This window comes from Taurulus bubalis, assembly GCF_910589615.1.
Source record: "Taurulus bubalis genome assembly, chromosome: 18".
NCBI classification, from domain to species: Eukaryota; Metazoa; Chordata; class Actinopteri; order Perciformes; family Cottidae; genus Taurulus; species Taurulus bubalis.
The window spans coordinates 6,367,004-6,394,635 of NC_136606.1; the positions used below are offsets into that span (position 1 = coordinate 6,367,004).

General features: G+C 47.7%; 1 protein-coding gene across 1 annotated transcript in view; it reads right to left on the reverse strand.

Annotated features, from left to right (window-relative positions):
* Positions 1-846: 846 nt before the first annotated feature.
* Positions 847-27,632, reverse strand: part of gli3 (GLI family zinc finger 3) — a gene marked incomplete at its 3' end in the record, with an annotated part of 86,199 nt that continues 59,413 nt past the window's right edge. The window contains exons 5-15 of the mRNA XM_079234625.1: positions 22,634-22,839; positions 19,406-19,567; positions 15,633-15,834; positions 13,952-14,171; positions 12,803-12,916; positions 11,745-11,885; positions 5,807-5,956; positions 5,553-5,717; positions 5,164-5,451; positions 3,666-4,050; positions 847-3,149 (exon numbers count right to left, since the gene is read on the reverse strand). Of these exons, the coding sequence (XP_079090751.1) occupies positions 847-3,149; positions 3,666-4,050; positions 5,164-5,451; positions 5,553-5,717; positions 5,807-5,956; positions 11,745-11,885; positions 12,803-12,916; positions 13,952-14,171; positions 15,633-15,834; positions 19,406-19,567; positions 22,634-22,839 (4,336 nt within the window). The remainder of the gene's footprint in view (positions 3,150-3,665; positions 4,051-5,163; positions 5,452-5,552; positions 5,718-5,806; positions 5,957-11,744; positions 11,886-12,802; positions 12,917-13,951; positions 14,172-15,632; positions 15,835-19,405; positions 19,568-22,633; positions 22,840-27,632) is intronic.

Sequence of the window (27,632 nt, forward strand, 5' to 3'; positions counted from 1 at the left end):
CCTTTTTTTTCATATCGGCTCCAAACAACCGTGCAATCCAACGTCAATAATCAGATTATCACAAACAGAATATAAAAACACTGTTATGTACACTTGTGAGTACCTTTCCAGAATAACTAAACCAAGATGTCAAGGAGACGACTGTTGCCGGCGCCTCGAAGACTCGGATGTGTTCGATACCGCAGTTACTCTCGACAAAAACACCACTTGGTAAAACTTGGTAGAAGCACTGAAACATTTACAGATTCACAAAAATAACGTACAAACAAAATACACCACTTATTAAAAACCTATGATATATAAAGTTATCATCAGGGCCTGTTAAATCAATCACCCACGTCTGACCTGCTGTGACAAGGATGGATATGTACCTGTGGGATCAGAAGGGTGGATACTTGGCACATGGGCTGGTCTATGTACTCGTATAGACAGTGTTCATGTTTAACCTTGAATACATGCATTTTTACCGACAGTGTGTACAGCAAAAACAGTGACAATACAGAGAATACTGTTTTAAGGAAGTGAACTTTTTGCTCACCTTCACACAGAAATACAAACAGAAGAGCTTCCAAAAATAGCCTACATTCCAGAAAAGGAATATAACTATTCATCTATACATAATTTTGACACATCCCATGTCTGTGTGGGATGACATTTGTACAAAATAAATGGGCTTGACAACTGCCTTATCCACAACACTTTTAAGTACATAATAAAGTTCTTGTAATTGCCACTTTGGTCTTAATCTTCACATACACCAGAGTTTTTCTCTTCCTTTTTTTCCATTTTTTCCTAAGGGAGGAGAAAGCAGAGAGCGCGCGCGAGAGAGAGAGAGAGAGAGAGCAGCTACTGAATGATAGCAAGGAACTTGCTCTCCTCAGCCAGCGTGGTGAGGAGAGAGCTCATGTCCCCGATCGCCATGTTGTTTAAGCCGGGGGCCACGCTGTGGAAGGCCGCGGACGCTCGAGGGGTGGTCAGGCGTGACGAGGTCCTGGACATACCCTGGAAAATGGAGGGACTCAGCACACCTGACACCAGGCTACCCTGGTCAAAGCCATCCTCCAGCATGGCACCAAAGTCCAGACTCACCCCTTCATCTAGGAGACCAGGCACATTGCCATCCATGGTGCTGGTCACCTGGTTGGTGCCAGGGGAGAGAAGGGCGGCCGAGTTGCCAACCACTTGGCCCACGGACTCCGCCATGGAGTTGAGCAAGCACTGGTCCTCCAGGACAGGGAACGAGGAGGCCTTGCGATCCAATGGGTCGTAGGAGAGGCAGTCACCAAAGCCCTGCTCCAAGTACCCATTGTCAGGGGCCTCCAGTTTCAGCCCAGATACCTGATGTGCAAGGGAGCAGTGGTCGAGACCAGCCTGGATCTCAGCAGAGTTCTCTGGGTTGAGGTACTGCTGGGTCCTGACCGAGTTCCTGTAACCGTCGGGTGGGCGAGGGACATGGACCTGCCGATTGTGATGAAGAGCAGTTCCCTGGGAGAGGCCGGGGAGGACGTCCAGAGAGGCCCTGCTGAGGATCAGGTTGTTCCCGATCTGGCAAGAGGTGCTACTGTTGTGGTTCTGCTGGAAGTGGCTCTGTTTCGGAAGTCCATTGGAGCCCTGCTGAGGAGGCCCGTTGATAATCTGTGCGAAGTTAGGCCTTCCGAAGGTGTTCGTAGCGTTGTTACCTCTCATCTCCATGCAGGAGTTAGGCGGTGTCTCTAGCTTCACGGCGGGGTTAACACAACAAGCACTTTGAGACTGATTCTCCTGGGCACAACTGTTCTGGAAATCAAGGGGCACCTGCTGCTGAACCACCATGTTTCCAAATCTGCCAAACGGCGCAGATACGGGTCCATGCTCAGCGGCCGACCACCTCCCACACTGTGCCTGGTGGTTCTGGTCCTTCTGAGGGGACCTGTCAGCACTCCCGGAGCTCACTTCATTCCACTGGATGGGAAGCTTGCTCGGGCTCGTCCTCTCTTCTGTCTGCTGGGACCCAGTGAAGCCCATGTTCAACCCTGAAGTCTGGATCTGTTCCATCTCCTCCATAGATGGATGGGAGGTGTCCCTTTGGCTAGAAGCTATTTGGTCCTCAATGTGCATGTAGGAGCCGCCGTCCACCTGCACCTGGGAGTGGAGATACTGCACCAGGTCGTCTGGCAGCATATCCTCATCCCCGAGCAACAGGCCGGCCTCGTCCTCCATGGCCAGGGCTTCTAAGGCCGCGTGCTCCGCGATGCTCGGAGTGTATGGTGAGTGCTGCAGGCCTCTCTGCAGGTTGCCCTCTGAGCGTGTGTAGTTCTGCAGGCTGAAGCTGCGGGTTTCAGGCGTAGAATGATGAGCCAGAGGTGGAAGAGGGTGGAGGTTGTTAAGGCTGTTGAAGCGTTGCACTGGGGGCAGAGTGCCGATATCGCGAGCCTGCGTCCGCACCGGGTCACTGGCCCTGCGGTTGCCATTCAGTGGTCCCTCGCCGGGATACAGGACCCGCCTCCTGTAACCTGCATGTCCCATGTACCCGTTGGTGTACCCGTTGGTGCCATCGCTGCAGCAATGCGGCCTGACTAGAGGCGGCAAAGGGTTGCTATCCTCCTCATCCATCATGGCCATGCGAGTCTTCAAGCTCATGCGCTCCATGTTGGGAAGAGGCGTGGGAGGTGGGCCGCCAGTGGCTGCTGCGTACTTGGCTTTCAGGTGGTAGTGCTGTGCTGGGGTTAAAGTGAGCATCCCCCGTGACCCCGCTACTCCGCCTCCCACACCCACTCCTCCTACGCCTCCGCAGACCCCACCTGTGAGTATCCCACAACCCCCTCCTCCCGTCCCACCTCCATAATGGCTCGCCTCGCTGGACCGGCGCGAGGCATCAGTGGAGATGGGGTCGTAAGAGTCGGTGGAGCTAAGGTTGTGGAGGCGGCGGTGGTGGGAGGCTGTCATCGTGCCCTCACTCTGGGAAGCCTGGCTGGAGCGCCGACTGGAGAAGCAAGGGGAGATGCCCGAGGAGCGCCGGCTGCTGCTCAGGTAGGCTGAACTGGTGGCGCTACCGCTGCTGTCACGCCGGTCTCGGAGCAAATTGAGCACCGTTAGCTCAGTGCTGCTCAGCTCAGCATGAGCAGGTGGCTGAGGAGCAGACACCCCCCACTGCCTGCCCAGACAGGGTCCTGGGGAGAAACACAGACAGGGAAAAAGGGATGAATAAAGTTTGGACGGTAAACGCGGCAGATTACAGGAGGATGAAAGCGAATGAGAGCAAGTGCAAGTGGGGAGAGAGCCCTCAAACAGATGTTACCAGAGACAACAGGCGGCATTTTAGCCATGAAACACTGTTTCATGCTATTTCCTCTGATATGATTTACGGCTTGATATGGTTCTGATACCATTTTCCAGCGGAACGGTACATTTTAAGCATCTGTTTTGCCTGAGTGTTTTCGCCAAAACGGGCAAGATGGAATTCAGGATAATTTATTTCTCAAAGCCTGATTTGAACAGTGATGTTTAAATCCGGTGTACAGGTGCTACTCTACTGCGAGAAAACCACGTGTGGAAACGAGGATACCACCTGCTTTTGTGACTTTGTGAGGCTTTGAAGAGCATTCAGAAAAAGGTTCTCATACCCACTTGGACATCACATTTAGTCGTTTCTAAACTAGATACATGTTAAGTGAAATAACTCTTACCCTTTCCCAGGATGTTGGGTAGTGTGGAACCCTTCGGGGGCGGTGTAGGGGACAGGGCCCCCAGCCTGGGCATCACTCCGTTCACCTGCTTCAGCCTCTCCATCTTGATGTGCTCCATCCAGCGCAGGGGGCGGCCAACACTCCGCCTCGCCTGCAGGGTCAGCATGGCCGCGGTCGCCGTGGAGACTGTGGAGTCCATGATGGGGGCCCGCACACCCACACAATCCTCCTCCAACTCCTCTTCGATTTCCTCTTTCTCCCCGTCCTCCTCCCCTGGCGAGCGTCCGGCGCTCACAGCAAGCTGGACTCCACTGCAGGGATAGGTGCTGACGGGGGACTGGTCACTGCTGCATGTAGACTGACCGCCAGGGCTTGGCTGAGACGTCTGGCAGAAGAAAATACAGAAGATGATCATCAAGTTCATATTCAGGAAAACACACGGGAAGGTAGACGGTGTCACATGTCACAAAACAATGATACAATGTAGTCTTTTGAAGGATGCATTCCCGATGACATTTAGACAATGATCGCAACAAGTGACGGACTGTTATGAGAGACGAGTCGCGTGTCCGTATAATCGTCTTGCGTAATCACGGCAGTTTGAGCTGGAACCACAGAGTGAACTGCAGCATTTATGTTTGGAAGTTTTGCACATTATTGGGGCATGAGTAATGCCTCCCCCAGTGAGCCAGTCCGGACAAACACGCCCAAAAGAGAGAAAAGAGAAATCATGTTTGGGTCGTTTTCAGAGGATAGGCAAATAGGATAAAGGCCTCTTGTGAGACCGGCTCGAGCCTAATTAGGTTGTTTACTGAATCCTTTTTTACTGTTGCACTGAGGAATAATGGAATTACTTTTTTTGGCATGCAGCGTCAGCAGTGTTTAGAGAGTATTCACCCTGTTTACTGTCGAATGAAGTTGGCTGCAGAGCGGAGCCCTGGGCAGTATCAGGCCAACGCTCAGTGCCCTCACAGTTCTGCCCAAAGGCACGAGCATCGCTCCGAAAGAAAACGCATTCCCTTTGGTAAATACCATTGCCACTCTTCAAAGGGATAGGAAATGAGTAGAATAATCTCTTTTATGAATGTGTGGGATGGAGCAAACTTACAATGAGAGCAAATCTGCAGTGTTTTTGGGGTGAAAGTCAAGCAGTTGTGATGGGATGAGAAAAGACAATTAAACTATGAGCGAGACGGGAAAACGTGAGACTCAGAACGAATATTTTACAAATGCAATGTGAAGGGATACCTATCTCACCTGATTACCCACTGTCCTTAGAAAGGGAAGGAGAGAAATGCCGAAGCATTGGATAGAAACAAAAAGTTTTCTCATTAGAAGAAGTCAGTGTTAAACGTGCATGCCCCCAATTCAATGTTAAATCCCACAGGAACCTAAATACTAGGCATTTAGACCAACTATGGTAAAGTTAGGAATTAGTAGTTAAAGTATATATATTAAAAAAAAAAAGAGTTATTGTCTGCCTTAAATAAAGTCTTACCATAGGCTTCTCTGTCTTGATGGACTTGACCTGCAGACATTCGTCCTGTTTTGAGGTAGCATGGTTGTACTCCCTTTGGTCCGTGTACCCACCGAGAGGCAGTTGCCCCGGCGACCGGCCCTGGCCGTTGCCCCCGTGCTCCCGTGGCGGCGGAGGACGCGGGTAATCTCCGCGCTGCTTCTTGGTGACGTGCGCCTCCGGCCCGTGCACCGTCTTCACGTGCTTGCGCAAGGAGCTGGGGTCCGTGTAGCGTTTGGTGCAGCCCGGGATTTTACACACGTACGGTTTCTAGGAGCGACAAGAAGACAGGGGAGCCGTGAGAAACCCGTCGCTCGTGAACGCCACATTCAGAGGAGCGTCGTCGTCCGAAATGAGGTTTTTTTCAGTACCTCGTTTGAGTGTGTGCGATTCTGATGCTTCGCCCGGTCTGACGCGTTGGAAAAGGCCTTGTTGCAGCCTTCGTGCTCGCACACGTAGGGTTTCTCACCCGTGTGCGAGCGCAAGTGAGTCTTCAGGTTTTCCAGACGGGAGTAGGCCTTGGCACAGCCCTCGAACTGCAGGACGGGAGAGAAGAGGACTCTGAATCTCCTGTTTGCAGTTTACATGTAAAAAAAGTAAATTATGCAAATGGTGGTCTCCTTACTGTGCATTTGTGGGGCTTTTCCCCCGTGTGTCTGCGCATGTGGACCACCAGCATGTATTGCGCCTTGAAGGGCTTCTGCTCTCGAGAACATTCCTCCCACCGACACACAAACTCCTTCTTCTCCCCGTGAATGTGGTCATTGTTGATGTGCTAGAAGAGAAGAGGGAAGCACTTTAAAACCAAAGTGAAAGGCTATTCTGCCTTGAATATATTTGTTTTATTCAGCTTGAGGAATGTTTTTGCAGCATGAGAGGCAAATATAACATTGTCTTTCCTGTTTTCCATTTATTTACGCGTGTATTCTCTCCATTTAATTCCTCCCTGAACTCTTTCCCTTTCCCTGCGTCGGTCTGTTGACTCGCCGATCAGGACTTTTGAAATAAGACGCTGTCACTTCGTTTTTCGTTTCACATTGGGCCCTCGCCCCGCCATGACAAGCGCTGACAGTTGTGCTGCCGTGGCAACTTCCAATCTGAGGCTTAGGAAGGAGGGGAGGCGGGAGGGAGGGAGGTGAGGAGACAGGGCAAGAAATCTAAAGTTCAGTCGTGACATCTGAAATGCGAGGGCTTTACAACTCCAGCCACGCATTAGTTTTTCCTCTCTCTCGCTCCATCCCCTTCTCACTTCTTCTCCTTTCCTCACTAACTACCTTGTAAAACAGGGATGTTGCAGAGGAATGAAGGAGGTAAAGATGATACAAAAAATGCCACGCAGACCCTCTGGGGACAATGTCAACATCTGGCTCTCTTTCATAGACAACATGGCCTCTGAAGTGCCTTTCAGAGAGCAACTTAAACCGAGGGAGACAGACACAATATCCTGACCAGTGGAAACCGGTATTATTACATTCCTGAGCAGCCGGAGAAGAGTCTTTTTTACCTTGGGGTGAATGAAGAGGCACGGATGGAAACAGGAGAGACGGAAGGGAGATAAATAGAGACTTGACTTTGAATGCTCCTAAATGTCTGGGGAAAACATGCTTTCTTTGAGCTCTTACTCGCGAGATTGTTGAGCTATAAAACATGCAGCACCAAAGCAAATAAAGCATTCAGGGACAGTTCCCCCTCCAGGCATGACACCGCTCTGACAATGGCCTCTTTGTGCCTTCCCTGTGCCGTGCCCACTGGCCAGATCATGACCCCACATATAACCATAACCATGACATCTACCACAAAGAGCACTATTTTTTTTAAATCTTTCTTCAAGACATAAGTCTGCCACTGCACTCATTTCCCAGCAATCCTAAAGGGGGAGTATCGACAAATGAGTCAGCGCAGTAACAGCAGGGTGCGACAGCAAAAGCAAAGAGTAAAATTGACATTAATATATCAGCAGAGGACCTCCATTATTCTCACTTGACATTTTTTTAATTCTAAAGTGACAAAACAAGACTAATTCCACGGAAAATGATTGGGGACTGGATGACCACAGACGTTAGTGAAGTTTCCCCAAGATTGATCTCCTCCCCACCTCGGCCTGAGCCTCCGAAAACCTGAGTCGTCTTCTCTTTTTCTTCCTCTCTGTGAGGGAATCCCTGTGGCAAGCAATCGGTCTGCCGTGAGCAGCGGTCAATATCCCCCTGGCTGAGAGCGATGGGAGAGCGGCCATAGTGTCGGGATCGCGCGGGTGGCTGGCACAACACGAGCGCACACACACACACACACACACACAGACGGATACACACTCGCACCCCGTTTGTACAAATGGAGGAGGTCGTTGACGGGTGTGATGCATGAGCCTCTGAGCTGACAGAGAGGGGGACAGACAGCGCGGGGAGAGAGGCCGCCGAGGAACCTAATGGCATGATCTAATGGCAATTCTTATTGAATCAATAATCTCCATGCTGAGCAGACAGGCCCCCGTTGGCCCGGCTAAATCGACAAACAGGTGCTGATAGCAGCGGCCCGGCAGGTTATTCGTCTTCCCCCTGCCAGCTTATCGGCCAACAACTGTAAAAACGCCACCAAGATGGATTTAGGAGGGAGTCGCACGACAGGCAGCGCCGGGGACACGGACACAGGGGACACTGAAGCCGCCTGTGACGTATGAGAGGTGCTCACACACTCACACACACATGTGTACATATACACACACACACACACATGTGTATACACACACACACACACACACATACACACACAGGTGCAGGCAAAAGCATCCATAAACATAAATAGCACTAAATCACACATTTTACTTTTTAGTTAAGTTATACTTGTTTTTATGTTTTCTAAAAAATAAAATCCTCTGATTTAAATGTATGTGTCCCTCTATGCTCAAACACATCTCTGCACACATTACTTTAATAGGCGGAATGCTATCTGTTTTTTTCTCCCCTATTTCCCAGCATTTGCCCACTTCAGTATCCGTCTCCATGTCTCCTTATCAAACTCTCTCTGGGACGCAGCCCTCATGCATTAGAATGCAGGCGTGCATGAAAAGAGGGCCTGTTTACAAGGCAATTTCACTAAGCTGTGGGACCCGCAACACCGTTTAGCTTTATCAAACACCGCCTAATAAATCATATGCTCTTTTGTGATGTCAGTTGCTGAAGTGCTTTGTGTAAAGAGAGGGGGGAAAAAGAGCATGAAAAAGGCAAAGAAGGGAGAGAAGGAGGAGGGAGGAAGTAAAAAAGGGAGGGGGCGGGAGGGGTTGAGTGAGCGAAGGTAGGAGGGAGGATGATAGTAAGTGAGTGAGCGAGCAGGGGGCAGGGAGCTAGAATTGGCATGTGTAATTCAGTGCAGTCTTTTCATCTTAGAGTAAGATACTCTTGACAGATAAGGGGCTTAATCCTTCTCCTGATCAAGAAAAATCTGCATTTTACCAATTAAAAGCCTGCGCCAGCAGCCAGAGAGGGGGGCTGCCTTCAGACTGCGCCCGCGTTTATCTCCCTTCAACACCGGGGAGGCGCACAGCCGGCGCCGGCGCCGCCGCCTCAACGAGGCTGCACACGGGGAGAGGCAGCTCCCCATCGGAGAACAAGGACATCACAGCGCCACCTATGTAGATGACCTGGAAGCGAATGGTAAGACTGTGTGGAGGGTGGGAAAGACCTGATGAGTGGTGGGAACACAGACACACACACACACACAAAGAGAGCCCCCCCCCCCCCCGCCCAATAGACTAAAGCAGCCTGGGAGATCAGTCTGTTATGCCCACAATGACCTGAACTCTCACGTTCACAAGCCACGGTTGAAGAAGATGAAGAATTATGAATTATGTGGTGGGAAAAATGTAATGTTGATTCATATTTAGCCACACTTAAAAAACGAAAAATGTTCTAACTCTACTATATGGCTTGCATGCTTCTTTTTTTTTTGCATCATACCTGCACAAGGGCACTGCAAATGCAGAGCTCCCTTTTAGATTTCTCCACAGCGCAGTATCAGTAATACATCAATGAGAAAATAAAAGCTTGTTGAGCAAAGCCATATTAGGCAGTTATGGGAGTGTGGGGTTGGCATCTCCTGCGACAAAGAAAAAAAAGAAACGAGTGAACAAAGCCCACTTCAAGAGAGACATTAAAGAAGCCACCAGGCCTTATCTTTAAAAGTACTCCCTTCAAGGGGGAAAGAGGGGAGGGAGAGAAAATGAAAGAGAAAATGAGAGAGGGAGAGGTTCATGCCCAAAAAAGGGGAAGCAAAGGAACGTGGAGCTGAGCGGAGAGGGAGATGGAGAGGTAGAGAGAGTTGAAATGTAAGAAATTAAATATATACAGCAAACTAAAATTGACACCCGCCTCGCTTTTGCTGACTGGGTAGGCCAGATAAGTGAGCTAAATTGCATAGATCCGATGTTTATCTTATCGGCGTCACCGAGAGCGCTTAAACGCAGACGATAAAGGAACGTGTCATGCTTGAGAGTGTAAAAATATGCATGAAGAGCGCGGCAGGAGTGCTTTTGAACAAGGTGGAAAGCGATGAGGGTGGTGTGAAGGCTTAATTCTAAAATTAGGCCAACCACAAAGGAAAAGGGGTATTTGAAGCGGCGCAGCTGTTACTTTGAATACTTCCAAAACATGTTTTTTTCATGACGCAGACTGTCAACACGGCAGTTCCCTATATTCTAATCGCTCAATATGAATCTATGTATAAACTCTGTGCAAAAGCTGCTGGTTAAATTGGTTCCAACCAAGGAGACTTTTTTTTTTTTTTTTTTCATCATGTTTTTTTCCCCAAAGCCATTTTCAGAAGACAAGTACAAGGGGGAAGGGACGCTCCATTGTTGGGCTATATGGAAATCCCCCCACCCCCAAACCCCTCCCAGTGTGCGAGGAGCGCCACTGTGGTCCAAATACTGTACTTATCCCATTACTGAGGGGGGTGGGGGTGCGCAGAGATAAGAGCATTTGCTCGTCCGCTCTGCTGAATTAGAGGGCACGGATTCTGGAGGCACAGACTTTCATTGGCATCTCTTTGCATATCTGCATGTGCGTGGAAAATGAGAAATAAAATGCAATATCAGAAAGTCAAACGGCAGAAACAAGAGAAAAACAATTCCGAAACGGAAAGAAAATGGAAAACTAATAAGGGTTTTGTTGGTGTCTGTCTCCACGTGAATCTGATAGCGAGTGCGGCAAGGTTGAGGCCGGATGGTGGATGAGGAGGGATGAGAGGACGGCCACCTGGTGCGACTACAGTAGGGGGAGGACAAGAGCAAGATTTTCCTCTATTAAGAAGCCATCCTCCCCTTCCTCTCCCACCGCCTTAACCCATCCCGCCCCCTGAAACAGGGGCAAGAAGTTGTCAAGATTCTCAACCTTTGAGTCGAGCCCTTCAAACACGGGAGGCAGCCCATTCCGCGCTGAGGATATCAATTATAGATAGGGGTTACCACCGCGGCCGAGGATTGCAATGTCAAGACGGCAAATAGACAGCTGTGGAGAGCTGAGGATCTTTCTATCAGATGTGTGCTGATGTGTGTTTCATGCGTGTGTGTGTGTGTGTGTGTGTGTGTGTATACACTCCGAAGTCCCTTGTTCACAGCATCATATTGGTGTATTTCCACCACTTCTCCAACTTTCAGTGCGCTCCTCTCAGTCGGCTGTCATGTGAGCGGTTCAGAGGCCGCGCGAGAGCAGCAGAGCTAATGGTGTCAGTGTAAGTAGAGCGGGGAGGCGGCCATAATGCCATTAATATTTAGCTTTAAGAGTGAGTGAGCCGTCCATCTCCCGTGGCTGTGTGAAAGTTCTGATAACAGGCAAGAGGAAGGCCGGTCCAGTGTCGGACACAAAGCTCACATCCCGACTCCGGGAGGCTTAACCCGCCAAATCAGTTAGCAGCGTTCAGCTGTGAGATGTGCTCTCCAGCTTCTGAGCCCATTACCAGCGTCCCTGGATCCAATCAGGAATCCGGCAGCAGTATCAGCTGATGCCTGCAGCTCTGACTCCAGTGTAGCTTTGCTGCTGCTGCACAGACACACAGACACACAGACAAGGGGTTGTGGCCTGATAGGAGGCATTGTGCAGCACAGCACAGCTGTGGTTGATGTTGCTATGATCTCCTGAGCGTGAGGAGAGAAACACTGAACACTGTCGCTGCATACAAACTAAGAGGCCTTGTAGTTTTGTTTTCGAGCTGCACTTTGAGGAAGGTTTTTTTCTTTCCCTCTTCACCCATCTTGAAGTAGACACACCCTGTTCTGTCTCCTTGTTTCTCTACAAAAAAACTCTGGTGCTGGAGAACAACTGGGGTCAAGTGTGAGCACTCCTCTGCCCACATGGACGTGAGAAAGTGAACTGAGAAACATCTGTGAATCATCTGAGAGCAAGCTCTCCATTCAAAGCATTTTTTTTGTTGCTTTTTCTTCTCCTGTTCCTCACCCTGACTTTATATCCATTCACAGTATTTCTGGATATTTGAAATTGTTGACAATCAAGCGTTCTGTGCTGGAGTTGGACTTTAATTTCGGCACCGCTGTGTTTTAAATGCGTGATGCTCACTTGTACGAGCTGCTCCTGCGTGTCAAACTCGCGGCAGCAGTTCTCCCAGTGGCAGTTTGTCTCGTAAACCACCTCGGGCTCCTGTTTGCTCTCATCCTTGTCCCCTTCCTCCTTCACCAGGGTCATCCCATCCGGATGGTCCTGGGGAACAACAGTGGGAAATGTTTTCGATCATGCCAACGTAAAAAGAACATGAAAAAAAAGTCATGAAACTATATTTTTGGAAATAAAAAAGTATGATACCATTTTTAAATGAGATATACAAGTATAATACATAATATATAAATATAAAAACTAAAAGCTACAGTCATTTTTTTTTACGGCCCTGCTGGTTTACATCGAAGGTCCAGCCCAAAATGATTTGGTCTCGGTGCCCCTGTGAGTCTGGCCTTGTTTGGCTGCCTGGGGGAAAAGTGTGCAGAGCGGAAATGTAGCGCTGAAAGCCCCGCTCTGTATTTGGGGGTTGTTATACGACAGGACCGGGGCGAGCGTTTGAGGAACCTAACCCCCTTTTCCTGCTGTAGGTTGCTCTATTAGCCCAGACATATTTCACTGTCACCGTTAGCAGGCTGGGCGGAGCGGCGAGGAGGTGGGGGGCGAAAACAGAGAGAGAGAGTCTGGGCTTCCACCACACACCTCAGGCTGAATCTGCTGCCGCCTGAATATCGACTCTAATAAGGTTTCTCCTGCAGATGCAAACAACTTGCTGTTATCACATTTCTCTTTGCAGCCACTTAGAAATTTTGATTAAACAAAAAGCAAAAAAACAATTTCCTTCTCGTCTCCCGAAGATCAATGAATTGTTTTTGCTTTCGGAAACAGCGACTGATAAGAGCCGGGTGGGAAACACCAAGAAACAGCCGGATGAAGGTAAATAAATACAAACTGTGGCTGGTAAGCTTGTCTATTGTTGCGGGCCACTTTGGCATGTGACCAGTCATTATGTGGGCTTCCTATTCCAAAAATAAGAAACCCGGCTTGTGAATTCTGGGATTTACCAAACCAAGATAGCTGAAGGATGTATTTAAACAACGCCGATCCATGTAGACGATGCTCACCTGTACGCACACGGCGCCTGGGCTCGGCATCTCTTCCTCTGGCTTCATTTTGGAGCGTTTGTGGTGCATCGGGTCTCCCGTGCTGCTCACTGCAGATTCACTCGTTGGTTTGGTCTGTGGAAACGGGAAACATGTCATCGTTTCGAGCTCTCAGATGATTTAATGTCGTACTACTTATACTATTCTTACGTTATCCTCTGTAAAATCATTAAAAATGCATGTGATGCTTATAAGTCCATCAGTCATTTACTTAATCAAGCAGAAAAAAAACAACCGTTACCATAATGATTTCCATATGAGCACCAGAGTAGAGCTTTAACAGTGCAAATGAAAAACTATGCAATTCACTGAATCACATTAGCTCCTCTAATCATAGCAATTAAAACAAACTCATGGACCAATTCAATGAACCATTTACCGAACCAACGGATGACCTGGCTTTGGCCTTGGCTTAAATTCACCCTTGGGGGAGCTCACAAGAATAAAAGAATAAACACGTTTTTGTAAACGTGAACGCCAACTGATGTCGCCGTTTGTTCTCTCAAGAGTTGTAGTGATGCTGTCGGTCCCCGAGACGTGTAACCATCTTCGCAGAAACAAATGAGATTCGTCCGCAGCCCCAAAGCAATATTCTGTTCATTCAAGAGAAGGAAAAGGCAATTTTGGTGCGCCCAATTTGGATGAGGCCTCATTCGCGATGACACCAAATTCGAGGGATGGGAAACAGCGGGGAGGACGGGTAATAAACAGTGAATATTTACTTCAAATGTGGGCCCGCACATAGAGTAAGGGCTGGGGATGCAGAGAAAAAGCCCCTTTGGATCCATCCATCCATGTCAATATTCCCTCTCTATATCCTTGTTCTCTCTCTAGTGATTAATGGAGTCAGCAGTGGGATTCTATGCTAACAAGCCCCGTGTTGTTTGCTGCAGGCACGTTCAGTGCCGAGCTCGGCAGTCTAAAATCAAGACAACACAAGTAGGAGGAAACTCCCAGGAGATGAGCTCGTGGACGGGGGTGGAGGGGGAGAGGGAGGCTGCCTGTACCACGTTAGCTCGCTGCGGCTCTCTGAGATGCGGCTGGCATGCGACGCCGCTATCTATTACCGTGATGATGAATCGCACATGCGTCTGCCGCCGCCGCTCTCACCTGTGAGGAGTCGTTGGAGAGGGCTGAGCGCTCGCTGGCGCTGAGCCCGGAGGGGGGGATGCCGGGTACGGGCCTCTGGGTGGCGTAGGCCGGCGACGGGTGGATGAGTGGCGGGCTGTGGCCAAAGGCAGAGCCCACGAGGCCCGGTTGACGGCCAAGCAGCTGCTGGTGCACGTGCAAAGCCACCGGGGTTGGAGGGTAGGCAAAGCTTAACGCCGGGCTGGAGAGAGCAGGAAGGTAGAAATAATCAAAAGATTAAACTTCACTGAAACATCAGTTGCAAAGGCAAAAAAACAAAAGGGTGGGGGAGACAGTGAATAACTGGATTGTTCTGGATAGCTTCTCCTCCCTGAGGACAATCTGACAGGAGACGGTGTGGTAATGCTGGAACCACGGGCCTGCCGGCAAATCCCTGCCAGTGAATGTTCAGCTTGTTAACACACAGTTAATTATCATGTGGTCTGTGTAAGGCAGTATGTCATTCTTCCACTGGGCAAACGATACAGATGATAAACAAATCTGGAGTGTGTCGTATAGCCATGTAAATAAAGCCAAATCAGTCCCCTGTCCCCTGTAGAGCTAAACTTTGTTTATCTTAAAAAAAAAAAAGAACTAAAATAAAATCCCAGAAGCCACCACACCTCCCCGGAGGGGTCTGCGTAACCACAGGTGAACCGCCAGATAAACACGGAGCCGTGCGGTTTCGACAGCAGCGGCCTCCATTCATCCTGCGCTCCGACGCCTCGCTCTCCCCGCGACCCATATGTCTGCTGATCTTATTACGAGCCGAGTGGAAATCAATGGGCCGAGACACATTTGGGGGCCCGCGCGCTTGTCATATCACTCATCAGTCTGTTGGCGCTGGCTATTTGGGTCCTGTCACCGGGACAGTGGCCGAGCCGGCGGCGTGATTGATCAGGCTCTGCTTACAGATCGCTGATCAATGGCTGTGGGTGGGGCGATGGATCTTTCCTCTTTTCTCTTCTTCTTATTCTCTTGCTCTCCTCTGGTGCCGCGGCGTGATGTATGTGATGTTTCCGTGAGGTGCACCGGATGACTGACACGAGCCGCCGGGGAGGCACAGGCCGACCGGCTGGCTGGGAGACGGTCACCCACACGGGGGTTTGACACGGGGCGACACCACGTTCCTCGTCGCCCCGCCACGCGCTTTTCTAGTCTATTGTAAACTGCAGTGATATCATGGTGCCAAAATACAGATCAATGATATTAGGAAATCATTCACAACATCATTTCCCCCGCGGAGAGGCTGCTGTTTGCTTTATCATTGGCACATTGTAGTCCCTGAATGACCACCTTGAGGGAAACACAGTCAATCAAAGCTCCTGAAAGACTCCCTGACAGCATAAGTTAGTTTGTATAACTTAGCAGAGCTCATCCAGGAGACGCTCAGTAGATTTACAAAGTGAATATTTAAAATCATGGCTGAAAAATACTGACTTTTTTGTGCATAAAAGCTCCAGAGAAACTGAATCCTGAATTTCCCAAAATGCAACTTGAAAGAGACTTTCAATGCCTTTCCCTACCTCCTAAAACTCACTTATTTCCAACCCCACACTTCCAGGCTTTCTGTTTAATGTACATCCAACACCCAATCCAAAATAACTAATAAAAATCCTTGAATTAATTCATGCAGGACAATTTGCAAATCACAGTCCCCTACCTGATGGCTCCTGCAGAGAGGTGTCCGTAGGAGCCGCTGGTGGAGGAGCTGGAGCGAGAGTTGTTGAGCATGGTGACCAGGGAGTTGGGCGAGTTTCGGATCATGGTCTGCAGGTCGAAGCTGTGCTCGGAGAGCGGCGAGATGGGCAGCGGGCGCTTCCTGCTGGGCCTTGATGGCAGCCTCGGGCTCGAGAAACGGGAGTCTGCGTGATGAGGGGAGAGGAGGTAAGGTACTGGAAGAGAACGATTGTGAAAGTGGGAGGCTAAAATCATCTTTAAAACCGTACATCAAACTGTATCTTGCTCCCTCATTTGTGTGTTTTTCGGAGAAGAGCGTCGGCTAAATTCATCCAAATGGGTTACAGATCAAAAATTAGCGTTGACGTGATTTCTGTTTAACTACATCCAAACTCTAACCTAATCTAACCCTCACATATGACATTATTGTCAATCATCAGACAAAGGGCTTATCTGAATGAGTGTTCAGCTGTCACTTGATGCTCTGCTTGCATTTCATCCATGAGAAAACATGTCTTTTATGTTGGAGAAATGCTCTGACTGTGTATGGTAATATTTAATCAAGTCCAATTTGACTCGTTATTCAAATGCAATCAGTGTTGACTGGAAATACTAGAAAAGGGGTTTGAAAAGGTAAAAGGCGGAAACGCCGCAACCATTCTCTCTGCGCATACAATGAGCCACGGGTAGAGATTAAAACATGACTTTTGTTGTCTTTTCACATGGAGATGTCACAAACAAGACAGGGAAAAACAGAGGGAGACTGAAGGAGGAAGGGTGGGAGCGCTGAGGGGATGTCGCGCTTTGTGCATGAACTGACACAATGACTTTGTGACTCAAGACTCGCAAATAAAACATTTTGAGTTATTTCATAAAGGCAAACAAAACCAGCTTACACAGCCCGATAACCCCCTCCCTCCGTATTTACGTCCCCCACAATCCATCCATCTCTCAAACGTAAATGCTCCATCTCTCGTTTGACACATCCAACGATTACAGAGCGCTCCATTCACATGGTAATCAGAGTGTGTGGATGTGAATGTGTGTGTGTGTGTGTGTGGACGCCTCTGTGGCGGTGGCAGCGGCGGTGTTCTGGCATACGTAGGCCTGAGCTTCCACCGCCGCGCGAAGCTGTAAGGAGAGCGACGCCCCCTTTACATTGTCATTGTATGGAAAAAGCTGTCTTTTTGTACGCCTTAGTGAAGGAGGTGTTGGAGAGGGGGCACACGCACATGCACGTACAAATCCCTGAGCGCACACAATCGCTAGATACAATGTAGTTTGTCATGTGACGGTCGGATTTCTCACTATTTCATTCAGCTTGAACCAAATATATAATCCTGCAAACCCCCCCACACCCCTAATTTATTTATTTTTTCTCCTGATTTGGACAACATTTGATACACCTGACACTTTTTAAACAAGCCGAATTCTCCTAATTTACCACGTGAGAGTGGGAGTGGGAGGAGGGTACTGGGCCTGCGTCCCACCACTGCAAAGCCTCATGGGAGTGGTGTTTATTAATGCACAGCCCAAATGATAAATCGGCCAACCGTGGAGACGGAGAGAGGAGCGTCCTGCCTCGTAGCAGGACTGTCCCTCTAATTTCCTCTTGATTTATGGACGGGACGGCTGGTTGCGCGCCGCGTCATTAATTCTTGCGGCCGGGGAGGGTTCAGACACGCCGGGCGGACGCCGTTGGAAACAAAAAACTGGGGTTGAACCCTTGTCGACACAATTTGGGGCCACCAGAGAGGGACTCCATCACAGGGGAGGAATAAAGTATGAATATAAAGCCGTACAGATTTTTTTTTTGCGCAACAGAAAACTTGCTTTTGAAGGAAATACGACAGGAATCCTATTTCTCTACCCTCTAAAGATTATATGTCACGTTTAGCTTGTGGAAGCGTTTTTGTGAATTTTGTTGAACAGATGCAATTATTGGCAATCTACTCGTTTTACAGCAAAAGAAATCGAATCAATAACCACAAAGAAGTGGTGTGTTTGTATTAAACGAGAGTTCCAGCGTTCAAAACGTTACTAAAAAGTGAAACTATTAATAAGAAAAGCACCATATCAGTAGACGAAATAGCGGGGAAATTAAAATGAACTAATACAGACTTTAGAATAGAGATGTATGAGAGCCATGGCACTAATTAGGCACATAGACAATGGCCCATTAAAGCACAAATAGGCAGGACAGGCCCATTGTTTCATTAGCACAACTCTCTCTGAAGGTAATTACACTGATGTGAAATAGACTAAAATAGCCGCAGAAACATAGTAGCCCAGATTATTAGCGAAAGCCTCTTGATTGACTATCTTCTTTGTATGTTTTTTTTTTTCCTTCTTTTTTCTGAAATCCAACAAAGCTTTAAAGTGTTAATTTTTCAGGCGTTGGAACACACATTGTTGAAACGTGATGAGTTATTACCATCAATGATCACAAGCGTTTTTTCAAAAGTGAGGAGCATCACATCTCCACTTAAATGTGGCCCTAATTGTTTTGTTTCAGTCTATTAATCTTAAAGAGTGACACAGAAGAAAGGATTCCACCAGTGATGAATGGCGGGACATTCCAATTCCCACTTAATAGCAATTAATTTTCTGATACCCGCACAAGTTTGGCTAGTTTTAATTAGTTTGTTCTGAGGAATGGGGGAACTTCACCCCGGATTTCCATGAAAGCGGCGCCCGCCTGACTAAATACATTCTCATCAAAGGAAGCGGGGTGAGGCTGTATGACCTTTCAAAGATTCAGTGTGCGTTTAATTTCCTATTTACACTTTAAAATAACTCATTAGCATAAGTCCTCTGCACACAGTCCTGTGCCCAACACATTAAGACAAAAGCTCATTTAAATCATGTCAAAGTAAAGTTGCAGGTCCCTCCCCGCCGCGATTGAGCTGCAGCTCGATCTATATATAGTGCGAGAGAGGTGCATTGTGAAGGTGCATTTTAGAGGTTCAATTCCCACCGGGGCCACCCATGCTATGATGTGCAGGTATGCACTTAAAGGTTTAATCCCTGTAGGCGTGGATGTGGTCTTTTCACCTGCTGGGCTACATCTGCTGGGAACATTCCTGTTTTAATGTGTTACTCAAAACTGTTGTTTCAAAAAATATTTAAATTGCTATTTCAATGTGGAGTTAAAATATGCTGCATTTTGAAAACGCTGTGATTTAAATGCTTTTGAATTGAGTCTGGTTTATAAACCTAGAATGCAAGAAATTGGTTGATCTGCGTAACAGTGCTTCATGGAATAAATAAATACAAATTCACCAAATGCGGATATCGTTGCCATCCGCTGAAAAAAAATAAACATATCTCCAAATTTGGTGAACTTGATTTTGTAATTTTCTTTTTAAAACTTCCAATAAAAAAATTATTTCACATTGGTATCATCAATGTAAATATGCATCGTCACAAAGCTGTTTTTATTACTATATAGCGCATGAAAAGTTAAGAATTTTTAGGTTTTCACAGTAGAACGACAATATGCAAAATATGAAGGTTATTAACCTTTTCATCCAACTTGGCAAGTTTTGTGAAGAACTGATATAAATATAAATAAACCTGCCATTATTGATCTTAAGCTCCCATGATGTGTAAATCCCACACTCACACAGCTCTGACCCTGGATCAGTTGTCCCTCATATCATCTCATGTACTGTATATGTGACTAATGGTCCTGGATATGAACTCCTGAGACACTTAGAAAAAGGGCAGGTGTGCGTGTGATCAGCCCAGACTTACTTTCCATGGCCTGCAGGTACTCCATGTGCAGGGCGGTGGCGCTGCTGACGCCGGCGGTGGACGCCACAGACGGGAGCAGGTCGGTCGCGTACGGGCTCCGGTGGCCCGCCAGCAGAGCCATCTGGTGGTAGTACTCGGCCGTGGTCAGACCTGTGTGAGGGGCTGGAGCATTAGAACGATCGGATCAGCCAAGAGGAAACAAAGGAGACCCCAAAAAGTGAAGGTGACAGAAGAAGAGGAGACGAAGGCGTGGGTCGAGGGGTGGAGAGTGTGTGTGGGGGGGATTTGAAGAAGAGAGTAGAGGAAGAACAACAAGAAGGATGAGGTGGCGAGGAGAAAACACGACAAGGAGGTACGTTCATTTACATTAGATGATAATCAGCTCAGCAGAACAGTAATGAGCACATTAGCAACAGCGTCAAGTTAAGCAACACAGCTGCACAGGGAGCATCACCTGAAGTGGAGAGCCTCACTGGGGATTACCGGATGCTTGCTCAGAGATTACAGTAAGTGTGCATTAGTGTTTGATTGATGCACTCCCGCCGAGCACAGCATAACGGATCTTCTAACAATACAATTCTTTAATAACCCTATCTCTTCTTACTGTTTCTTGATCACTTTGAAAAGAGTGTGTATACACGTGTGTGTGTGTGTGTGTGGTAAGGGTATGTGGGCTGACACATCGTTTGCCAGAGATGCTGCTTGTGTGTTTGTACACATCAGGGCTGCAGTCTGCAGATATGCAACCTGCTCCCCTTAAACTCAATGGGAAAACAAAAGGCCTAAATCTGCCCCAACGTGAAGATACAGCGAGCGATTCTGCCTCCACTTCACTTTCTCTCTGTTTCCTCTCTTTTCCAAGTTAAAGAGTGCTGTAAGTCCCTGAACCAGATCCTAAAAATAAACATCTGGTGGTGGGCTTCCTTATGCAAATATTCTAAGAAAGAGAGAGGGAAAAGACTAACACTGTGGTTTTGGATGCAAATACAGAATCCGGTTCAGACCTACAGAGTGCTGCAGCTCTTTTTTCCCCTCAACTGAAGAAATGAAGAGGAAATAAAGAAAGAAAGACTGTATGAGGAGATTTTCTCTTAAGACTGGCCTGTATGCCTGCAAAATGCATCCCTGATTGGTGGAATGAATGTAAGAAAAAAAAATCTAAATTAATTCGATCTGGGTATTATGTCTTCAGTGGAAGGGGGGAGTTTCTTAATTGTCTTTGCTGTTCCGCCTTAGCTTTGCTTTTGCATTCAACCATAATATGGCCCATTCAGTATCCAACACGCAGAGAAAAGGGGCTTTGCAGAATTCCTAAATCAGAAATGTTGGCATCCGAGATCGATCCTGGGGGCAAAAAGAGGGGTTGGGGGGGGCAGGCTGTCAGTGTGGCACTCGGGCAGCGGAGTGCCTCAGGACTCGGTGAGCCACCGGGTGCTCCTTCAGCATTACAATAGGATCAGGGCGAGCTTACCTCTGAACCCCGTCTCACGTAGAGAAGAGAGGAAAAGTGTGAGGGAGGAGCACAAAAAAAATAAAAAATAAAAAAGATGTGTGGCAGCAAGAGGGTGGCACTAAATCCCACCCACTTCAAATCTCCATTAGATTCTGTTAATTAATTCATCATTATTCAAATGTGCGTTTTGGTCGGGGGGAAAAAACAGCATCTTGAAGAAGGAGGCTCCCTGTAAGCGTGGTGATATACCAACAACACAAAGGCTGATGGCTTAATTAATCACTGCGTTGATTAAAGGAGTAATTAGGTGCCTCATTCACATTTCACAGCGTTATGAGCTGAAAGGGGATCATGTGGCAGGTTGGAGGAACTATTTTGATTTCAAGCGAGCGGAGACTGGTGCGCTTTATGTTGCGCTGGTGGAAGACTGGAGTGGGGAGAGCTTGAGTATGCACTTCCTGTTGGGAGTGCAGGAGAGGAGGAGGTTGAGTGAGACTCTTGGCCCTCACTTAGACTCAGCTTTTAACAGACCTGGAGGAGATGAGGTCGAGTGTGTGCCGGTGTGGAGGAAATGGCCTCCGCTATATGCGCTTCAACACAAGGTGGGGAACTAAAGTGTCTCTCTGAAGCGCCAAGAGGTCGATGGCTGGAGACTCAAGAGCCGTGATAGGCCGTCAGGACCTTTCAAGACCTTTAAGGTGAATGCATATTTGCTAAATACAATTTTTAATACATTTATTTGTTTGAGTTTGGTCATTTGCTGCAGTTTGCTGTACGGGGTTTAACCTCTGGCTGGTGCAGGTTTGTTTTGCATAATCTTAAAAATACAAAATAGAAAATACTATAATAAGATTGCAAACAACAATTATTTTCATTCTTGATTATTCTGTAATTTACTTTTTGAATTAAGAACTGAATGTCTACATTATTTCGAAGCAAAAAATGCCAATATAAAAAAAAAGCTGAAAGCTTAATTCTTAATATGACCTAATCAGTTCCTCTTATTTTAGGACTACTAATGACTAAAAACACATCTTTTAACTGTACCATTAACTTTACCACACAACTCTAAGTTGCTAAAAAATATATATGTTTATTCAAGTGTGAGTTCTCCTTTTTCATAGTTTTTTTAATGATTATTCTGAATAAATTAATTTTCAATTAAACTGCTTCTGGGGTCCACATTAATTGATTTCCCCAGTCCAAATCCATCGTGAGATCTCGGACAACAAATGCTCCCCGTAGGACACACACACACACACACACACACACACACACACACAACCCTGAACTTGAATCCGCCCCTCCCTCGGCGTGAGCTCTGTAACTGTACGTGACCCTGCCGCTCATTGATGCATCCTCCAGAGGTCTCTGGCATGACTCACAGATCAAAAGGATTAGCCTCCCTCCAACCTGCACCCCCCACCCACGCGGTCCGCGCCGCACTCATAATACTCCCATCCACCTCCTGCCTCGCTCCGATAACATCTCACCAACCCCCGGGTCTTAATAGAGATGGATCTAGTTGCCTCTCACCTGACCTCTTCTGATCTCAAACAGGAATTAAACTGAGACTCCAGATTCCCCGCTAATAGCAATCAAACCTCACTGATCAATTTCAATAATTTTTAAGGGTCTGCTGAGGCTTTGTCGCCCATTTCTGCAGCGCAGGCACATGTGTGCTGAGTGTGCATCTGTGCCGCGAGTGTGAGTGTGAGTGTGTGTGTGTGTGTCATGCTTTTTTTTTGCGTCGGTGTATGTTTCACTTTATTCACCATCTGCAGGGCTGAGGCCCCGTGTGGCCGACAGAACAGAGATGGAGGGGCTGCTGTGGAGCGAGCGGATGTAGTCCATGTACGGGTTGATGTAAGGGTGCGGAGGGTGAAAGGGCGACTCCGCCCCCACAGAGGGGTTCCTCTGGGGCGAGATCCGGATGAGGGAGATGTCGGAGAAAGCCGGACTGCCCGCCAACCCGGGAGGCCTGCGGACACGCACAAAGAAGAAAAATACAAGGAGGAACATGAATACATATTTTAACTGTGCGACAGAACTTTTCACACACGTGTACAGAGGAAAATATGTCAACACTGATGCTTAAAGGACTCATATTTGGACATTTAAAAACGTGCAGTTCACAGTTTAAGTTTGATCGAGGCACGACACCACGTGTGCAACAATAGGATCATTTGATTAGATGAGGCTGCTATGTCACCAAAATTGTGTCAACAAAACATTGATAATCCCGTTCCTTCCACGATTTCAACGCCATGCTCATTTCCCCATCCAGATTCCACTACCGTGGGTGGACTGGCAGAGGCAAGGCCAGACAAATGGACTGTGACACAATCTCTCAGCCTCCATCTGCAAGGCAGAGAGGAGAGCGCTGCATTCCAACTGCTCCCTGTGCAGACATTTCCTCAGATCAAAGGCAGCTTTCACCACTGTGTCTTAATCAGAGGGAAACGTCGGAGCGAGCTCCGCGCCGGACAAGCGACGCTACACCACTTCTACTCAGATGGCTTCCAACTTGGCTTTGAGCGAGAACCGGGTGCAGAGTTTCACGTGACGGATGCAACGTTTATACAGAATCCAACAGCGGGGTCTCGCACAAGACGCACAATCTTTCTCTTTAAATAGACAACATAAGTGGTATCGGCCTTTAACGTCTCTATGAGATGTGAAGGAAAGTTGAGAAGAATCAAGAAAACTTCTTCGGAGCCAAGTTTGAGATTAACTAATTTCTCTCCCTTCTTATAATTGGCTGGGAGGGCAAGGGAACTTTATAATGATGGCCTTCACCACAAAGGCCTTCCCCTGAGGATGTGGAGAAATCCACATATCAGCCAGACATTAACAGGCTAAGAGATTAGACTGAATTAGCCCCTCCACTTCTCTGTGGCTCCCCAGTGGACCTGTCTACTGTGACAAAAGACCCCAGGAGAAGGAGAGGATGAGCGAAGCAAGACAAAGTGGGGGTTTAAGAACGGAGAGGTGAGGAGAAATGGGAAAGGGTGGGAAAAGACGGGAGAAAAAAAAGGGGGAAGAAAGAGTGCGAGACCTGGCCCGGAGTTTGTCTCGCGGTGACCTTGAGCAAGGCCAGGGGAGCGGAACAGCCCAATTACGACCTCCGCCCCGTCCCCTGATCCCCTACCAGCCCCGCCGTCCCTCCACTTCACAGCTATCCTAATGAAAGAGCTCAGGCCAGGGCAAATAATGAGCACAGAGGAGCGGAAGCAACACACACACACACACACACACACACACACACATAAAGACACACAGACATATGTGTGTGTGTGTACGCAGGCGATCACACATACAAACGTTGTCTTCTGTAATGAGCCCGAAGGGGCGATGAGATGAGTTTTTAAAGGCTTTCACAAGTGTGTGACAAGATGTCTCAGTGATGCTGAAGCAGGTGTTCTGTGGAGAAGACACTCGAAGGAGGAGACGTCTCATTGTTAAAGTCTGCAAAGGTGACTTAGATTAAAGGATCGTTTGCAACCCAATGCTCATGGAAGTGCTTTTTTTTTCTTCTTCTTGGCTTCACCTGCCGGTGTTGTGTTTCTGCTCGTCCGCCCGTCAGAAGATTCACGAGAGATTGTTTTACTTCCTCCACGCCGAGCAAGTCACGCTGAGGGCAACTGTGCACAGGTGTGTTTATGATAAGCAAGTCATGTGCCCACACGCCGCCATTACATGCCTCCTTTGCACACATCAACAACACAGCTGCGGAGCGACGCTCCCTTTGATGCCACATGGCCGACCATGCAACACACACACACGAGCACACACGCACACATGTGCATATGCAGCTGAGGGAAAACACACAAAAAGCACATGCTTTATCAATGATGGCTGCAGAAAAAATGTCAAATCAAAACAGACAGGTTTTATTCACATCCTGCACTTGACATTTCTACACACGAGTCAGTGGAATACTTTTAAAACCCTGAAAAGGGGTACATTGAATGGCAAGATATGTGATACAAATACGTCTGTGTCCCTGAAATGGCTGCATGTGACGTTTGAGACGTTTTCAATGTAGAAACAGGATCCCAAAAGGGAAGTTAGAACGATTTCATGCCGTTTTGTTTCCCCCCCCCCCTCCGCCTGGCCTTCCACATGCCTTTTTGAGGCGAGCCAGACACCCACTCTGGCTGCCATGACACTGATTAACCCTGTCATGCGTTGGCTGCATCTCCCTACACCGACCCTGGCTAAATGCCTCTCCTTGGCTTGTTTTTCCAATTAACTTAGCGAGTAAGAGCAGAGGCCCATTGGAAAGAAAACGAGAGCACACGTGTTGATTGATTGGAAGACAGTGGCGCGGTGGAAGCGAGAGTTTTCAGCCTGGGGAAAGAAAGGTGCGGAGAGAGGATCCGAGGGAGGGCCCCGCCGAGAGGGAGGAAGACAGTTTGAGCGGGAACAGTAGTCGGGAAGGAGGAGGAGAAAGAGGAGGAGGAGGAGGGGAGCGTGTGAAGATATGGACTATGAATTGGGAGGGAAGGGCGGACAGAGAGGACTTAGGAGAAAGGGGGAGAGAAAAAAGAGGTCTCCGGGGAGAGAGCCAGGTGTGAGGGGATTTGAGTCGGACAGCAGAGAGATGGATGGTTTTGGGGGAGTGCGGCGCGCGTCCCTGTGCTCGTGGGAGAAAAAAGCAAGCGAGTGTCCGATCCTCCGCGCTCAGCTGCTCTCTGCAGGGCCGTGATCGTCTTAGCATCTGCCAGTGTGCATTAATCAACATGACGAAAGGAAGTAATCTGGCAGTGTGTGTGCAGGAATGTTCGCCCTGTGTGTGCGCCGCCGAGTATAGGTGTGCGCGGCGGAGAAGTGGCGTCTTAGTTACACCTGATTGAAGATTGACATCAAAGCCGTACCGCAGGCTTCTCTGCCTCACCAGAGGAGAGAAAGAGGAAAAACTTCTCCTTCGCTCCTCTACTTCCCTTCATAATTCCTGTTAACCCTCAAAGAAGACAAACGGGGCACGAGGAAAGACTGAGCTCCGGACATATGGAAGCCATTTCCTTTCACGTGGCCTCGCTTAAAACCAGCCAGCGCCTCTTTAGGATATCGCATGTTTACACGGGGCGGTCTGTCGTCTTATTGCACCGGATGAATACACACTTGCCAAATGCAAATATGCCCCCCAAAAGATTTTGAGGTTTTATGGGCGTCTCTGTATTCGTGTAAACAGGCCTTGAATCTTTGTTTGGAACCAGGTTGTACCCACACTAATAACTCTTTTGGGGTGCAGTAGAAGGTTGATGACTTCACAGCGGACAGAAGGTATCATTGTGGTGCAGCAGTCAGACCTCGTGGTATTGACACAGCGGTCTGCTAAAACGGGGCCGGAACTTCGCGAAAAAATACTTTTAGCTCGTGCATGAAATGGTTGCGCATGAAATGGAATCGAAACTTGTGCTTCACAGAAGGGAACAGGAAATTGGTGAGGCTAAATCCAATAATCCAGCAACTGTGCATGTTCATAGACCGTCAGTTTTTCATGAACAGCTGCTGGAGTGGTCCAAGGCGGAGATTTGACAAAAGGAAAAACAGCTTGAGAAGTCACGACACTGACCACATCCACCTTGAGAAATAGCTATTAATAATCACCAGGACAACTGAGAGTGTCAATATTTTTTTCAACATCTTTACGCAGGAAATGGAAAATGTGCTTTGCATTTTGGGAAACAGTAACATTGCACCTACTAATAGTAGTAATATTCATTACTTTGTCTTGGTCTCATGTGTTTACAACCACCAGGTAAACACAGTACATGTATATAAAATAGTAGGCATGTATATTGCCACTATAGATGCTATTAAATGCTATTAAATGCTTTAACCTCAGGTTTTTAAGTTGATTAGATGGTGATGTTTCATACTTTTCTACATCGTGAAATGTATGCAGCTAAAATGACATCTTCAGCTAATTTAGTCCAACTAAGAGGGACCTGCATGACTTGCAGAACAAATCCACATCGTTTCTTTCTGCAGAAACCAGCGAGACGTTTAAATACAATCCGGGAAGCCTAGTTTGAGAAACAGATTTTTTTGCAGCAGTCTTAGTTATTATATTAAGATAAAGGTAAAGACATATTGTGTGATATTAGGCCCTGTTCACAGCAGCCGTGACCACACGTCATAGCAGGGTGAACACAGGTGTAATTGAATAACTTAATTATGATTCCGCTCATGCACAACACCAGGGCCAGGGCCATAATTAATTAAAGTAATTAATTACACCTGTGTTTACTCTGCAATGACATGTTACACTTGTTGCTGTGTAAACAGGATAAAAAAAGGTCCCTGTAAAACAACTCACTCGCTGTAAATGGGAACTTCCATTCTTTACACTTAATGGTGGTAACACCATTGTCATGGTTTCTCTCTGGGCTTGAGAGCCCTGTGTTTGTTTGGATCCACGTCTCTGTGGTTTTCCCTCCTTTTCTCGGTGCATCGCCTGTGTCGTATTAGCCGGCCTCGCTCTGTTCCCACTGTTTCCACCGCCAATCAGCTTCCATTCTGCCCTCGTGTCTTGTTTTCCGTTTAGTTTTATTTATAGTCCTGTCGTTTCACTGTCGTCTGCATTTGGCTCCTTCATGTGCCTGTGTGCTGCTTTCTGAAAGTGACTAATATTCACGAATGCAAAACACAGCACCTTTTGGTAAAAGAAGTCCTTCGTGGACAAAACCCATGCGATTGCAGCCAAGTTGCACTATATTTCAAGGTGATTTTGTGCATGCTTCCTGCACGACACATGTCCTCTTA